The sequence below is a fragment of the Corapipo altera genome, unplaced genomic scaffold (assembly GCF_003945725.1).
Source record: "Corapipo altera isolate COAL_440 unplaced genomic scaffold, ASM394572v1 44b, whole genome shotgun sequence".
Lineage (NCBI taxonomy): Eukaryota > Metazoa > Chordata > Aves > Passeriformes > Pipridae > Corapipo > Corapipo altera.
The window spans coordinates 1598290-1614126 of record NW_020884932.1 but is presented as its reverse complement, the minus strand read 5'-3'; the positions used below and the strand labels follow the sequence as shown (position 1 = coordinate 1614126).

Sequence of the window (15837 nt, the reverse complement as noted above, 5' to 3'; positions counted from 1 at the left end):
TGACTAGAGAGAAAGTATTACAGAGGTAAAATAGATGATTCTTATTCGAGGTCAAGGGAAGAGACAGGATTCACAGGAAATCATCTAGAACTATCCTAAGAACCGGGGCTAATGACACTTCCAGTTCTGTTATGCTGAGATCTCCTCTCCATTGTTTTTTGTCTGTTTCTAGTGTTGCAATAATGAGAACTGTGCTAGTCTCTTCCTCTCTACATTCTGAAGAAATATTTTAACTATTTATTTCCAACAAGTTACACAGTATCGATTCTCATTTTTTTCCAAAGCTCTTTTGTAGTCCCCCTCTGGACCAGAGACATTCTAAAACCAAAGGGATAAGGGCAGCAGAAATTCCCTGTAGCACAATTTATATCATTATAAGGAAAGTGGACATAACTGGCATACATGTGAATACTAGATAAATAGTTCTGACCAGATTATATGGTCATCTGCCAGCTAGTGGGCTTTAATGCCAGTTCGAGCCTGTAATTACTGTATGGCTGGATCCAGAGGTCTATATATGCCTGGACAATGAGTCTGCTAATAATTCTTTACCTAGAGCTAGACTGCACAGTACATGTATTAGAAAGCCTAGCCCCAAATGTTCCAGCCTGCAGATATTCAAGCTCAATTGTTTGCATTTCCTGCTCATGGACACCTGGGGATCATGTGACAAATTCCTGAATTGTTTCCTGAAGCAGTGTCAGAATATGCATAGCCTATGCACCCCTATTTTGGAGCTAAGCATTTGTTGCAGTTCTTGCAGTATAGACATAACTGGAATCTCTCATCTTCTCTGCTGATCAGACTGTTTTGGAGCAGCTTTGTATCAGTCACTCAGAGGGCTACCAATGTGTTGCCAAGGTTTTGGCACAATATATAACCAGCACATCAAGGGAAAAAACAAAGAACTGGAAACAATTAGAATAAATGTTGGAGAAGCAGAACTTAACCTAACCTACTATAAGATCAGTAATGGTTTTACCCATGAGGGCCTGATTTTTTTCCTTTATATTTCTATAGTATTTCTTAAAATTCTAATCTCTTAAAAAATCTGGAATAACAAAAGACAGAAGTTTTTACACCTTGTTGCACTATCTCATCCATGTAAGTGCCAGTGTTCAGCACATATTTTAATGCTTAATATGGCATCCAATCTCCATAGTTTCAAATGAAGGTTCTGTGTGAATAATTTTGCATGAGTGACAGGATGTTGCTTTTTGTTATAAGCATTGTCTCCTCCTTTCTGAGAACTATGCATTTTTTTATTTACCTCCTTGTAGTCGTGATTTCTCTTCTGTTTTATAAAGCCCAAATAGTGATAATAAGGACAATTCTGCCAGTTTTTCCATCTTGTCAATTACATCTTTGGTGGCCCATACAGGGAGGGTGTAATTGTGAATACCCTAGTGATAAAGGAAAACAAAATAATGTTTATAATTCACTGGTTTCCATCATCCTATTGCTTAGGCTCACACTGCTAAGTTTAGACTCTCTGAGGCTGTCCTGCAATGCTTTGCCCAGTGTGGTTTTACTCCCCAGCATGCCCTGAAATGCACTTTGTGGGGGTGGAGATCAACCTGAAGTGGGTGTATAGGAAAAGCAGAAGCACCTGTGCGAAGGGTATTCTTTGTAGGTATAATGTCTTTTTGCTATAGAGATATATGTTTTTGGTGGGAAATATCGCGGGCATGTATCTTGTCCTCTTCCTTTCCTCTGGGTCTTCAGGTTATACATCTCTAATTTTTTCTGCCTTTCCATACAGTTGTCCAGATACCAGTTCTATCACTGACCAATTACAGACAAGTGTCACTCTCCAGTCAGGTAAGAGTGACAGTGTCTTATTTCATTTAATATCCTCAGTGTGTGGAGGATATGTTCAAAAGGCTTCATGTGCTGCTGGTAATGACTGAGGCTGAATGGAATCCATTCTTATGATCAGTCTGATTTTTTTCACTGGTAGCAATCATCACCTCAAAAATTTTCAACCGCTGGATCTTGATCTTATCTCTCATGTTCAAAATTTTTTATGTTTACCTGTTGATAGGTTAAGGCTGGTAATTTCATTTCTCTGTTAAAAATCACAAATATATCATAGGCAGCATGCTCAAATAATTCTCTTGCATGATATTGGGAAGGAAGAAAGGGAATAATGGGAATGAATTTTGGTGTCTGTTCTTCAGGATAAAACATGAAATGGAAAGAACAGTTTCCCAAGCTGTAAACCATGTTTTTGGGTTATCTGATACCAAAGTACTAAATTATAACTTATATTCAAATATATATATAAAAACAAAACCAAAAAAGCAGATCCAGAAGAGAAGGCAACTCATTCCTGTGAAAGCACTTTGTCATGGTGTAATTGAAACCCAGCATTAAAGTTATATTCTTCCCCAGCATCTATTGACCTATTGTTACCTCACAATGTAGAGTATCGTATGTATTCCAGAGCTGGAAATTATCCAGTATTTTAAGATTGTTTAGTTCAAGTCCTGTGTTAACAGCCATTGTTTGTATAAAATCCTGGTGGGAAGAGTGAAGAATATACAACAAATATTCAATACATAGGGAACATATATGCATATAGATCCATTAACGCCTGGCATCACAATATTGTTTAATTTTTCACAAGTGAAACCCCTGTAGCAGAAGATTCTGGTTGCAGTTTTCATTTTGTAACTTCTCAAGGTACTGGTCTCTGTTTCAGACGCTGTTTTTCTTGTCCTTGCTACGGATAAGTTTGGTGTGCTCTCTGTCACACTCTTCTCTCCCTCTTCTGACTGTTTCAAGAAGCTACCTCAGTCATCTCAAGCCTTCAGAGATAAGGAAGAGGAAGGTACTAAGGGAAAAGGAACATGAGAAAAAAGATGAGGAGAAAATACAAAAATGAAAAGAGGTGAGGCAAAAAGAAACTGGAAAGGAAAGTAGGTTTTACTTCTGCCATTGAAGGGGAGTTGAATATCTAATAGTTCTGAATATCTAATAGTTCCACAACAATCCCCATAGAGATTCTTTTTATGTGCTACCACAGAAGAATAAAGGGATACCTTAATATCCCTTATTCCCATGTTACCTGTTCATACTATCAGCTGAGATGGAGGATAGTTATGAAGTCATAGTTCACCACCCATTGCAGGTGAGTGAGGCTGACCAGAGTAGCTGAGCTAGGGAAAGGTTGGAAATAAACCAAAAAAAAAGAAAAATACTAGGTTTAGCCCAGGCAGTAAGCCTGAAGTGACTTTGAGTGTAGTCAGGGTATGAGGACCTGAGACCCCTGCTTTATTTGTGCAGTCATACCATTACAAAGTGCAATGGTAGGCAAACAAGAGAGCAGCAGTAACCACGATCTAGAGCAATTATTATCCACATGAACATGGTTGCTTGAGGCAAGTATACCATCCTGCTGCAGCACTGGAATGAAAACTTTGAATCTCTGACTGTGAAGATTTGTGTCAGGGCCAAAACAGAAGCATGTTTTGTGATGGATCCAAAATGCATTCAGAGAAATTTACATAAATCAGAGTGTTCTCCTGGTTAGGCTTGCTTTAGTTCTCTGCTGCAGTGCCAACTTCAGAAAGTCAGAGCGGGAAAGCATAAACCTTTCTAAGCTTCAGATTTCTCAGATGTTTTAGAATTAGTTTTGTGCTACCCTGTAAAATTAGAAATTGCTGCATCCAGAAATTTCTCTTCCGCACAGATAATTGAATTCTAAGTAGTCTCAGAAAATTAATATTAAATTCACATTTTAAAAGATTATTGTAGAAAAGTGTGAGAAATATATAACATATCAAACATACTTTTTGATCCTGTTGGCCTAAATTTCTGATTGTAAGAGTCCTCTGGATTTTAATTTTTTTTTAATATATTTTTGCATTTTAGCAAAAGGAAACGATGCAATTCCATAATTTCTGAATCTTAGTTACTTTCCTTCTTCTCATTTACTTTTTATTTCTTTCTTATTTTCTTTTTATTTTGTCTTACCATGTATGGTTGTATTCTATTTTGAAATTCACTGGATGTTTGTGTTTCATTCTGAAGTTTATCAAAACGGGGACAGTCAGGCAGAGGAAAGTTCAGCCTCTGAAACCAGAAAAGTAAAAGTTAGAATAGTTCTAAAATTATCAACACCCCTCTGGTTTTTTCTGTTACTGAGATTGATGATGTAATATTTGTTAGAGAGATCCATGGCTGTGCAACAGTTACTCCTTAATTGTTTGCTTGGCTGCCTTATTCATGAAGTTGGTTAACATAGGCAATGGACTGTGGTAGTTTGGCTTTTCAGTGGCTACTTCTTTGGATAGCTTGATTTCCGTCAGTTGAGCTTATTTTGGCAAAAAGCAATTACGTGTGTCTAGTGGGAGATTGGATCAGGGTGCATGATCAGGCTACCATTTCCTCCTTAATTTCTGAATCCCCCCAGATGCAACTTGACTCCACCTGGTCCTAGAACCTGAACTGCTTTTGCATCTACACATCCTGCTCTCATCTCTGGAGATAAGTGGATCATGGTAAGCATTTTAAGTACCACTTAGTGGACAGAACTCCAAACAAGGGTGACAAATAAATTGTACTCCTGAAATCTCAAAAAGCTATGAGCCTAATGGCTCTATTCTTATTTAGGGATACGGTTCACTTTTAATAACTGCAAGTGTATGCATTACAGGGTTACCTGATAGTACATATTTGATATGAACCACGTGTAAATACATGCATTCTTCAAACACTGTGCTCTAGCCAATATGGTTTATACCAATTACAGAGAGACAAATGATACCTGATCCAGCATAAAGTGTCAGTAAAAAGTCATGATGAGCAAAACAAGCTTGTACTGGTTCAGCACTTAATGTCACATCATTAGAGCATTTTTGACCCAGCACTAATATTAGCCTATAACCATACAAATCATGTCAAGGAACTGACTTAATATACAGTGGACAAAATAACTTCTATATCTGTGGCTTATGTATGTGCAAGAGTGTTTACTCTGTCTTGGGGTGAGCATTAACAGACTGCACATCTCTTTTCTCTTTGTTTAATCAACGTGAAGTTTGCAGTAGCCACCGACTCTAGCCCATTTTCACTTGGGCATATTTCCAAGACTACAATTTTTCTGTAACAGCAGCACACTAGAGGATGAAGGCTCAAAGTTGCAATATGAATCTGGGGAATGTTGTTTAATTACACAATAACAAATGTTTCTCTTGCGGCATGGCTTAATTATCCCTCTCTAGGTGTTATTAATTAAACCACTCCCTTTGACTTCATTAAGCATTACTCAGTACTGTTGCCTGTCAAGTCTTGATAGATCTCAGTGGCTTAAAAATAAACTGTGATTACCTTTTTTTACAAGACTGTACTTGGCCTCAATTTCCCACTTTGTGTTGCTTGGGGCTTGAAAATGCCTTCAAACATCTGCTTGGTTTAACAAGGGAACAATGTTTTTTCCAGGTGATTTGCATATATAACAGGAATTTTGAGTTGCTGCAGAGGTGTGATTCAGTGAAACATCAATACCCACTCAGAGCAGCCACACAAACAATGAGGTACTAGAGACTCCTACAAATGAGCTTGCCTTCTTCAAACGGGTCATTACACTGCATTGTGATTCCCCTAAGGGCTTTGAGGTATTGTTTGGGCAAAGCCCTGACCACTTTGATGCTTTTCTGGTCTGCTGGTGAAAGAACTTCCCCTGGTGTCCCACATTTAAATGGCAGTGACAGCATTCTTTTCCATTGAGGAACAGGGCTAAATTTCTAGCTGAATCACATTGTGCCTAATCCAGTTTGTGGAAACCCTTTCACTCTGTACCTGCTTTCAGGCATGGTCTCAAAGAATGGAGGAATACCAAAGGGAGTCAGGTGTGGCCACCTCCTGATGACAGAATCTATTCTCTGATGTTGGTGACAGGCAGTTATTTAATAGGGGATTTGCATAAATTTCCTTAAAGTCAAATTCTGTCCTCAAAGGCAGAAGAAAATTAGGCTTTCTGTCATTACATTCAGTAGCTTTTCATCCTTGTTGGACACACTGTTCCTTACACAGTCCTTGTCAGAAGAACAAGTGAAATTAAAATGTAAACATGAGTCAGCCAGAGAGAGCTAAAGTAAAGTAAAGTAAAACTTCTATAGGACCTATTATTCAGGTGGGTCTGCTCTTAAGATATGCAAGAGAAGTGCTAGGATTTCATTAAACGTTTCTATAGTACTGAGCATAAAAGGACCCTTCTCTTTAATTAGAGTGCCTAAGTGCTACCAGAATAGGAAGGTGTAATTTTGAGGTCATTACAGTGCCTGGATAAAATTCAGTTCCTTGAATAAACTATGAAACAAACTTGCCAAAGAGAGGATTGGTGCTTAGAAAAGCATTTGTTTCCTGGAAGGGTTTAGGGCATCTTCCCTAGCATACTGTCCAAAAGTGTTCTGGTCAAGACAAGTGTGCTTTGAAGAAAATGGTAGTGTATATGACAGTTGAGGTATTCTGCAACTACAGAAGGAGGATTTTCATGTAGCTATTACAATTGACCTATGATATACTTGTCAACCAGTAGCTGCATTTGATATTTTCTACTAGATTGAACTCAAAAAGCATAGAAAATATTTTTTAGCTATTTCCATTTTTTCTCTTTTTTGCTTCTGTGAAAGTTTAAGATATTATAGGAAGCATCTAGCCAGTACTCACCCGCTCTGTTGATTTTTGAAAAACATGAACTGGAATGGGTTGCCAGAGAAGCTCAGGGTTCCAAATTTGGCTGCTAGTTGGTGGAAAGAGGCCAGAAAGGTACGACTGGGCACTCATAATGGTGCGATCATAATCTGTACTTTGGATGTAAAACTGAAGATAGAATGGCAAAGAGTTAAAGATAAAACAGAAGCTATAAAAATAATAGGGAAATTTTACCCAACTCGTGAATCCTGCCTTCTTGTTTTCAGTGTTAGGTTTTTGCATAAAGTCAAAACAGTGAAACCGTAACTCAGCTTTCTGGAGCCTTACTTCAGTTTCATAAACGGAATTGCCAAGGCATCTTTTAATTTGGAATCTAACCCTCATATTGAACTGAGAGAATAAGAAAGCATGATTTAAAAGAAGGAAGCTCTCCATCTTCTGATATTCAGAACATTGATACATATGGACATGGTGCTCAGGGACATAGTTTAGTGGTGAACTTGGCAGTGTTAGGTTAACAGTTGGACATGATAATCATAAAGATCTTTTCCCACCTAAGTGATTCCATAATCTATCAGCTATACCTCAGGAATGTTAAGGTACTTAAAATCATAAACTTCTCTTGGAAGCCTGGCAAAGTTATAATCTTTCATACCTTCCCATCAATGCATCCCTAATATATAGACCAAAATGGTAGTGGTATCTTCCCCACAATGGATCTGTACTGTATGATAAGCATATCCAAAGAACTGTGAGACCTCTGTTTAACAAGATGAAGTATGTGAGCATGGCCCATTGCATGAGTGAATAGGCATTCATTCTTCAACAGAGTAGAACAATTTGGAGTCACCGTATAAATTCCCAATTCTTTTGGTGGTGTGGAGCTGTTCAGTTCAGGAAAATTTGGCTGTGAGAGACCCAAACTGAATGTAGGAGCTGAAAGTTAGATTTTAGTCTGTGTTTAAACCTTGACATAAAAGTCTGACTTCCAAAAATGTTCTTCTATTACCTTAATTTTTCCATTAATAAAATGAGTATGACGATGTGCTTTTATAAATCCATAGTTCTGCTATGCCAGAGAAATGTGCTCCAGACAGTTCAGCTATATACCTCTTGCCGGTTGTATGTGCTGTTCAAGAAGGTGGAATATCGTTTCCGCATGTACTGTCCGAGTTCAAACAGCTGCTGCATTCCAGTCTGCGAGGCAAGCATACAGGTGACTATTAGATTAAGGTGACTGGAGAATCTTAATGTAGAAGTTTCTTTTCTGTTTTCTTTTTTATGTGTGTGCGCCTTCAGTTTTTAAGTAATCATTAAGTGTATAATGTACGGTTGCTGTGGTTTAGCCCCAGCTGGCAACTAAGCACCAGTCAGCTGCTCATTCACTCTCCCGTGGTGAAATGAGAGAATCAGGAGAGTAAAAGTGAGAAAACACAAGGGTTGAAGTAAAAGAGTGCTTTACATGCAAAGCAAAAGCCACACATGCAAGCAAAGCAAAACAAGGAATTTGTTGACCGCTTGCCATGGACAGAGAGCTCTTCAGCCTCCAGGAAAGTGACTTGGGAAGACAAACACCATAAGACTGAATGTTTACTCCCATTCCTTCTTCTTCCCCCAGCTTTATATGCTGAGCATGGCACCATATGGTATGGAATATCCCTTGGTCGGGGGGGCAGCTGTCCTGTCTATGTATCCTCCCAACTTCTTGTGCACACCCAGCTAAACTCACTGTCAGGGTGGTACAAGCAGAAAAGGCTTTGACTCTGTGTAAGCCCTACTCAGCCGTAACAAAAACATCCCCGTGTTATCACCACTGTTTTCAGCACAAATCCAAAACAGAGCCCCATACTAACTACTGTGAGGAAAACTAACTCTCTTCAGGCAAAACCAGCACAACTGTGTATGTTGTAGATGATCTAGTATTTTTAACAGAAATACCATTTATATCTGTGAAAAAAAATTATGTGTTCTGAACTGCTAAGACTGCAGCATCTGCTACAGAAAGGCGCTGCACCTAATTCTATACAAATACAATTTCCACAGTACTGTAAGTCTGTAGGTGCTAAGTGATAACGTATGTCACTTACCGACAGCTGAGAGAGGATGACTGACAACCTAGTATTCATCATTGTCATTGCTCTGCTGTTTGATCAACCTGATAAATTTGTGGCTTACACTTCATGCTTGAAGTAACATTCTTCCGTCTTTGTCTTGGTGTGCCTGCAGTTGTCTTAGATTGCACACTGTCTTTTCTGTTATTCATTTCTAAAACCTGAGATGAACTTTTAAGTTTTTAGCTGTCAGAGAAGTACATTCTTACTACTGTTACTAAAAAGAAAATAAAATACCAAAAATGTCTGAAAAAAGTCTATGCCAAGCAGAAACTTAGTTCCTCTTACTACATAAGCTATGTACCTGAGGATAGTAATGTGTTGAGTGTCTTAATTTTACAAATCTTTCAAGTCTCCCTTCAAACATTAAATGCTGACCTGTCTCTGTTTCATGCTTCTGCATCATGACAAAGTGTTATTAGGAAATGCATTGGCCTCTCTATGCTCCAGAACTTCATATGTCAAATACAGTTAAAGAGCTAAGGCTCGATGTTGAAATGCCAGAGTAGGTTCAGTGCATCCTAGTGAAACTCTGGACTGCAAGAAACCTTGTTAGAAGACATACTGTCCCCAGAAGCAACCTTAGGTCCTGCAAGTCTTCCCTTGTTTTGTGAGATGGTAGTTTTCAGTCCAATGCTGAGATGTGGACTCATCATTTGACCCGGTGCACTGGTGTCTTTCTCTTACCCTCTCATAGGACCCGGTGCTTAATGGTCACTAGAACTTCATCAGTGTTGAGAGTACAACATTAAGTGGCAGTTAAACTTACCATTAACTTGAATGTCAAAAAGCTCTTGCTTTTAGGAAGGTAGTTGTAAAGCTATGATAAACAAGATTTCAGTTTAACAGCAGCTGGATGAATAACATTACAAAAATGTTTATGAATTATGGGGTATCACTAATACCAACTATCAGCACTTGAGATTTGCTAATGTTTTTGAGACACATAAAAAAAAATCTTCCCACTTCCTATTTTATTAGCATATATAAATTCTTCTAAGAAAGTTGACTTACCTTGGTGAGTTGTCCAAATCCCTGGGGCCATTCACTTTCTTTGTGTAGATCAGTTGGAAAGTTTACAATTGGTGTTCGGTCACCATGTCGGAAAACCTAACAGTATTACCAATAAAAAACCCCTTAGTTTAATGCTATTAACATTCCTTTCTTATCTAACTAGAAGTCAAGCATATATTATACTTCCAGTACCATTTTTCAAATGAAAATATTAGAGAGTCTGCAGAAACCTAGTCAAGTAGGATTGGAGTACATTCTTTACAATCAAAAATATGTATAATTATATAGGAATTAAGTGGGCATAAGCCCAATGATTCTTCCTCCTAGAACATAAAATTAATCACCGAAGATGTTAGTGCTGGGATTACATTCATAGCTAGGTATCTAGACAGGAAATCTGAAAGGAAATGCTGGAATACACATTCATAGGGCTCCAGACAACCTTCCAGAATGCTGACGCAACTATTGCAAAAGTTACCTTTACTTGTCAATGTTCCCATAATCAAATCATTCCCGATTTAGCAGAATAAAATGACAATGTAGAATCATGGTATATTTGTTCATAAAAGGACATTTGTTCCCTAGTACCTCGGTGGTATATAACTTTTTCATAATTATTACTCTCCACTGCCTCATTAAGCCACATCATTCTTGCCCAAACATCAGAGACGGTTGTACGGGCTAGTTAGTTTGCCACTCCCACTGGGAGGTGTTTCATGTTTATATTTTTCAAAGTAAACACCAGCAGTGTGGCTTAATGTTTTAATTACAGCATACCCCCTTTCCATCAGCCTTCTGTACTGAAGTGCACAAACCTGTGCCAGAACAGGTACTTCAGAAATGGAAAATACTGTCCATTAAAGGCAAATACAATTGGATTTCTCTCTCTGTTCGTTTTCTACAGTAGACAGCAAAGTTTGCTAGAGTACCTGTTACCATTAGAACCATCTAGAATACTGCTTATTATTTTTTTGTTTTGCTAGTTGAATTTCACTGAAGATGTGGCCAACCTGAAATGAATGTTTTCCAGTAAACCAAGCAGTGTTTTTCATTATCATCAACAACATGTTGATCAACATGAAATTGCATCATTTCAGGAAAAGAGCTCCACGCCTTTTTTTTTCTGAGTTCAAGAACAGGAAAATAGTCCATAAAATCTTTCTTTTCTTTTTTTTTTTTTTTTTTGTTTGTTTGTTTGTTTGGGTTTTTTTAGTTTTTTTTTGCTTCTCCATGCAATTTTGAATTCCCTATATATCTCTCTTCTTACTAATTTGGAATCTCAATCAGTTAGTTATAACCATTTCTCAGTGCACCTCTAATGAAGAGGAGAATAAGTGAAGAGCTACATTGTCTGGTGACTGATTCAGTTGCGTGCAAAAAAAACAAGTGAGAAGGACTTTTGTGCCCCTGATTATTTCCTTGGTGTTTTGACATGCTGACATACATCAGTGTAAAATAGGATTCATTAGTTTCTCTGGACAAGCTAGTGCCTCTTGTAAGGAATGAAGGTTAAATTCCCAATTTCAATGTAGCTGCATCCTCTTGTTAAGTTATCCAACTTCACAGAAAAGCATTTTTAGGGGTAACTGACAGTTGCTCAAACTGACTGACATATTTAAATGACTATTTTTTTAGACAATATTTAAAAATGGATCAACACTTGGCCAATAAATGTGCCCTTTTTACTAGTGAAAAGTTACTGAAAATGTGTTAGATTTTAAATACTGCTTTGTGATATTTATACTTCATGTATGACATAACCCTCAGCGTGTATTTTACTGTCACAACAGTCAACCCCTAAAAACTTTCAATAAGCCGGAACAGAGCAGCATTTTACCTGAACAGAGAGTAGCATGCAAAAGGGATCAAGATCTAAAGATATTCAAATATATTTGGGAGCAGGAGATGTAATGAAAATTATTTTCTTTCTTTGTAACCTTAGGAAATTGAAGCAGTGGAGGGTCTGCTCTTCTGAAAAGCAGCACAGCTTCTTTTAGTTCACATAAAATAGGAATGAGTTCAGTTCCTTGTTTATATTTCTTCACCTTAAGTTCACAGTGACATATGAATATGACATGAACACTAAGTTGGAAGTATCAAGGGGGAAACAAATACTTCTAAGAGCAAAAACCTGTTTTTAGGAATTGGAGGATGAAACTTCTCAGGCTACTGATTTTTTTTTGTGCTCAAACCTCCTTCTTGCTTGCTACTTTTGAAAATGACCTTGCTTCAGCTGCAGTTGCAAATGAAACAATGACCTTATGAACAAACACTTAACCTAAAAGACTAACTTGTTCACTCATTGCTACCTTTCAGGAGACTTTTTTTTACATTTAAAACTCTAATAGGAGCTTGTATATTGGAAGTTTATGTTTTTCGTTAGAAGACCTGATAGTGTTGGAAAAAAAAGTGCATCCCTACAAATCTTGTCTTGCTCATCAATGTATACTTCTCAACACTTATAATTTCAACTTTGTTAAAAAGGAGTTGATGCTTTAAATTAATCTAAAAATAGATGTGCTACAGCATTTATTACTCTCAGCCTCCAGATTACATTCCTGACCTTTCAGAAGACACAGAACATGGCAGAATGAGGGAAAAGGAGAAAGGAGGCATCATAAAAGGTGAAAAGACATTAGAAATCAAGAAGGAAGGGAGGACAAGGAGAATATACACAAAAATATACACAAGAATACACATAAGGAGAAAATACACAAGCAGACCTGTTTGGGATATTCATTTCAGCAGTCCTTTCTGAAGCACTTTACCTCAGTTTTCAAAAGCAATAGGTGCACAGTTATCCAATACCTCTCTTTCAACTCTGATACTGCTTGAACCTGACCTGGTGTCTGAGTTCACCCAGTCACTCTTTGCAACTTTAGGAGGGTGATCACATCAGATCAAAATGGTCACATGACTGAGACTTTGGCCAGCATTTGCTTCCATTGTTGCCAGGTGAAAAATGTTGGAGAAAAACTGTTGAGAGGATGAGCTGAGAATATGGCATGTATAGTATACATAACATATTCATTCAGAAATGCCATGAATTACAGTGAATTATCTGTCTCTGAGTAATAGTGAGCTTCTTACAGACAATTTTATTGACAGACTCAGCTTCAAACAAAAAAATGTCTTACTTTGAAGCCAGCAATAGGAATGAAGACACAAGAGTGAAGTAGAAATATCATGCTGTCAGTTCAGAGAAACGGTAGATGCAGAAGTACTGAGCATGTTTAGTCAAGGTTTCAGATGGCTTGGTTTGATCAGACAAATCATACTCAGAGATAAGATGCTCAGTAAACACTTTCTATCCAGACTTACAAGAAGAAAGACATGATGAAATCATAGTACCTCAGAAGCCACACCTCTTTGCATGCATAAGAGGTAAAATGAGTGCATGTGTGGAGACAGAAGTTACAAGTCAGGACTTCTTTATGCAGAGGCAATAAAACAGTATTTCTTTTCTACTTGGTTACCTGATTGTCCTACATATTTCCTATTTTCTTCTGTCTGGTTTAAATTCGGTGCAAAAGAATTATGGTGAAGGCTAATGATTACATGTGAGAAAGAAAATTTAAAAAGCGTTTTGATAAATTGGCTTGAATTAGAGCTTTTCAGACAAAAGGGCTTGTGGCCAATAAACAAAATACATGGAATCAGCATAAAGTTGGAAACTGTGAGGAGGGAGTGAGACATCCTCCCAGGCACAGCACAGTTCTACAAGTGAGCAAAAAGACACATTTATCTGGCTTTTTTCTCCCATGCAGATGTATTTTATATTGTGCAGCTCTGCTAAGAAAGTTTTAAAAAGTCATTATGACAATTTTCACAGTACGGTAATACTCTCTGGTGAAAACATAGTGACTCAGAGTACAGCTGGAGAATGGCTATTGAATTATGTCAGAAAGATGTCTTTTAGACTTACCTTGATGGTAGCCATACCCTTGTTATATCCCATTATACAAGTGATATGTTCTGGGCCAATTCCTATGCTATTTATTTATGCTAGCAATTCTACTCCCATGAAAATTTAGTGAGTTCAGAAGGCAAATTTCAACTGAGCACACATAAGCCATGCTTTGAGAAAAAAGATGCACATTGTGATAAGATTCAACCTATTGTAACTTTTTAGGTGATTGGTCAACCTAAGCAAATGTATCAGGGATAAAAGGAAGACAGTTTAAATGAAATTTACCTACTATTTTATTATTAATTGTGATAAGCTACCCTAGAAATAAATAGGTATCTTGGTAAGTGGCTTCATAGTTATGGTAAGCAGATGATCTTGGAAAGGAAGCCTCTATCTCCATAATGGTGAACATTTCCTCTAAGTCTTTGTGCAAAACCATTCCTCGTTAGAACACAGTAACAGCTGCAATTCAATAGAAGTCTCTTTCCCTTCAAGGAGTTAATTCTCCAAGGCTTACTGTCTGCCTGTTTTCATCTGTGTGTCCAGTTCTCCTTGTTATCATTGAAACAACATTTAAATATATTGCTATTATACAGAATGTTACTGGAATTAACATTGAGTCCCTGCTGTGTCAGCAGGAGTAGGACTGGTTTTTCCTGTGCACTCTGGCCTCCCTCCAAGTTATGCATCTATAGTGCAGCCAACAGATAACAAGACATGAAATACTTAATCTAGAGCCATATGATATATTTTGGACACAGCACTTCTGCCTGTTACCTGTACATACACATAATGTCTCAAATAGAGAAAGGTGGAAGGAGAAGATCTTCAATTTGCTATTTATAAATGCAAATTCCAATCCCCTCAACTTTGTATAGAAAATATGACTTTAGACTATTCTATATAACTATTCTTTATCAATGTACCTCTTATTAAAAAAAAAAAAAAAAAGAAAAAAAGAAAAAACTATGAAAAGGACTATGGTTCAACCTTCATAATCCAGAATATTACATTGAATTAATCTCTCTTCTTCCTGAGGTATTGGGAAAAGGGACATTGAAGCATTGTCTAGTTACTTTAAAATAAGAAATGGCCCAGCAAAAAAATTATTACAGTCAATTTTCAGCCTAATTGCAGTTAATGCAACATGTGTCTCAACTCTCTACATAAAAATGCCTATTTCTGTTTCTCAGTATACTCCTGTGACAATTCAGTTATTGTGAAATGGAAAATACTTTTTTTTTATGGTAACTTCTATAACATCATAAGGTTCAGCTTCCAAGCACAGAATAGGTAAGCCATAATCACCAGCTCTTGGATTATGAATTGGAATGTTAGCTAAATTAAGGAAGAATAGGCAAACATAGCAGTTAACTTTGCATCTCTTAACTGCTATTCACTAGGCATCTACCACAAACCTAACTTGTTCAGATATCTTGAAATAATAACTAGAGGTTAGGAGATGAAAATTCTTATAACTAGAGGCATTTTTATCCATCTTTAGTTAAGGTCTTTACATTCAGTAAGCAAAAGGGCAGTAGTAGTTATTTCTAAAGTTAGAAGATAGGCATAGCAGCTGCCCACCTTGCCTGATTCGACAGAGGTATAAAATTCCCTGTATTCCCCACAACAAAATAGAGAACAAAACTACTTACTACAACCACAAACTTCAGTTCTCGTTCTGCGGTAGTCTGTTGAAGTGAAATGAGGATAAAATGAAAAGAAAAACACAGGATCCTGGACAGGCTGGGAACCTGTATCATCACACCCATCCTGGCAGAGGAGGAAAAAAGGCTTTGTAGCTCCAGCAGCTGCTCGGGCTGAACAGCTGAGATGTCAGGCTGTACTTTCAAAAAGGGTGGAACTGCCGCTGGTGCATTTCAAATGCAAGAGGAATGTTGTGTGACTACGCAACAAATTACATTGCCCTTTGTTTTCAAATTACTGTTTACATTCTTCTTAAATCATAATTCTGTTCCTTTCTTTCTCTGATATTTTTCTCTTTTGGAGTGTAGGGACGAGGTTAAAATACAAAGGAGTTGCTAAGCATTCCTAATGTTTCAACCTACCTGTTCTGATTCCACTTCTCAGGGTTTGGAATTTTTCCAAACTACAGCGTGGTCACGAGGATGAACTCAGAAC

General features: G+C 37.5%; 1 protein-coding gene and 1 long non-coding RNA gene across 3 annotated transcripts in view; one reads left to right on the top strand and one right to left on the bottom strand.

Moving 5' to 3' along the window:
• Positions 1–1821, top strand: part of LOC113954775 — a 17583-nt gene extending 15762 nt beyond the window's left edge. The window contains exon 3 of the long non-coding RNA XR_003530335.1: positions 1763–1821. This is a non-coding gene — a long non-coding RNA (uncharacterized LOC113954775). The remainder of the gene's footprint in view (positions 1–1762) is intronic.
• LOC113954773 (prostatic acid phosphatase-like) overlaps positions 1–15837 on the bottom strand; it is a 20505-nt gene extending 4668 nt beyond the window's left edge. Inside the window, exons 1-8 of one of the 2 annotated variants that reach the window (XM_027659548.1) lie at positions 15765–15837; positions 15351–15468; positions 9786–9881; positions 7771–7857; positions 6676–6828; positions 3979–4077; positions 2416–2520; positions 1271–1403 (exon numbers count right to left, since the gene is read on the bottom strand). In XM_027659548.1, coding sequence (XP_027515349.1) covers positions 1271–1403; positions 2416–2520; positions 3979–4077; positions 6676–6828; positions 7771–7857; positions 9786–9881; positions 15351–15467 — 790 coding nt within the window. In that variant the 5' untranslated portion in view covers position 15468; positions 15765–15837. Of the gene's footprint in view, positions 1–1270; positions 1404–2415; positions 2521–3978; positions 4078–6675; positions 6829–7770; positions 7858–9785; positions 9882–15350; positions 15624–15764 lie in introns of those variants that run through there. The other variant, XM_027659547.1, reaches the window with a different exon arrangement.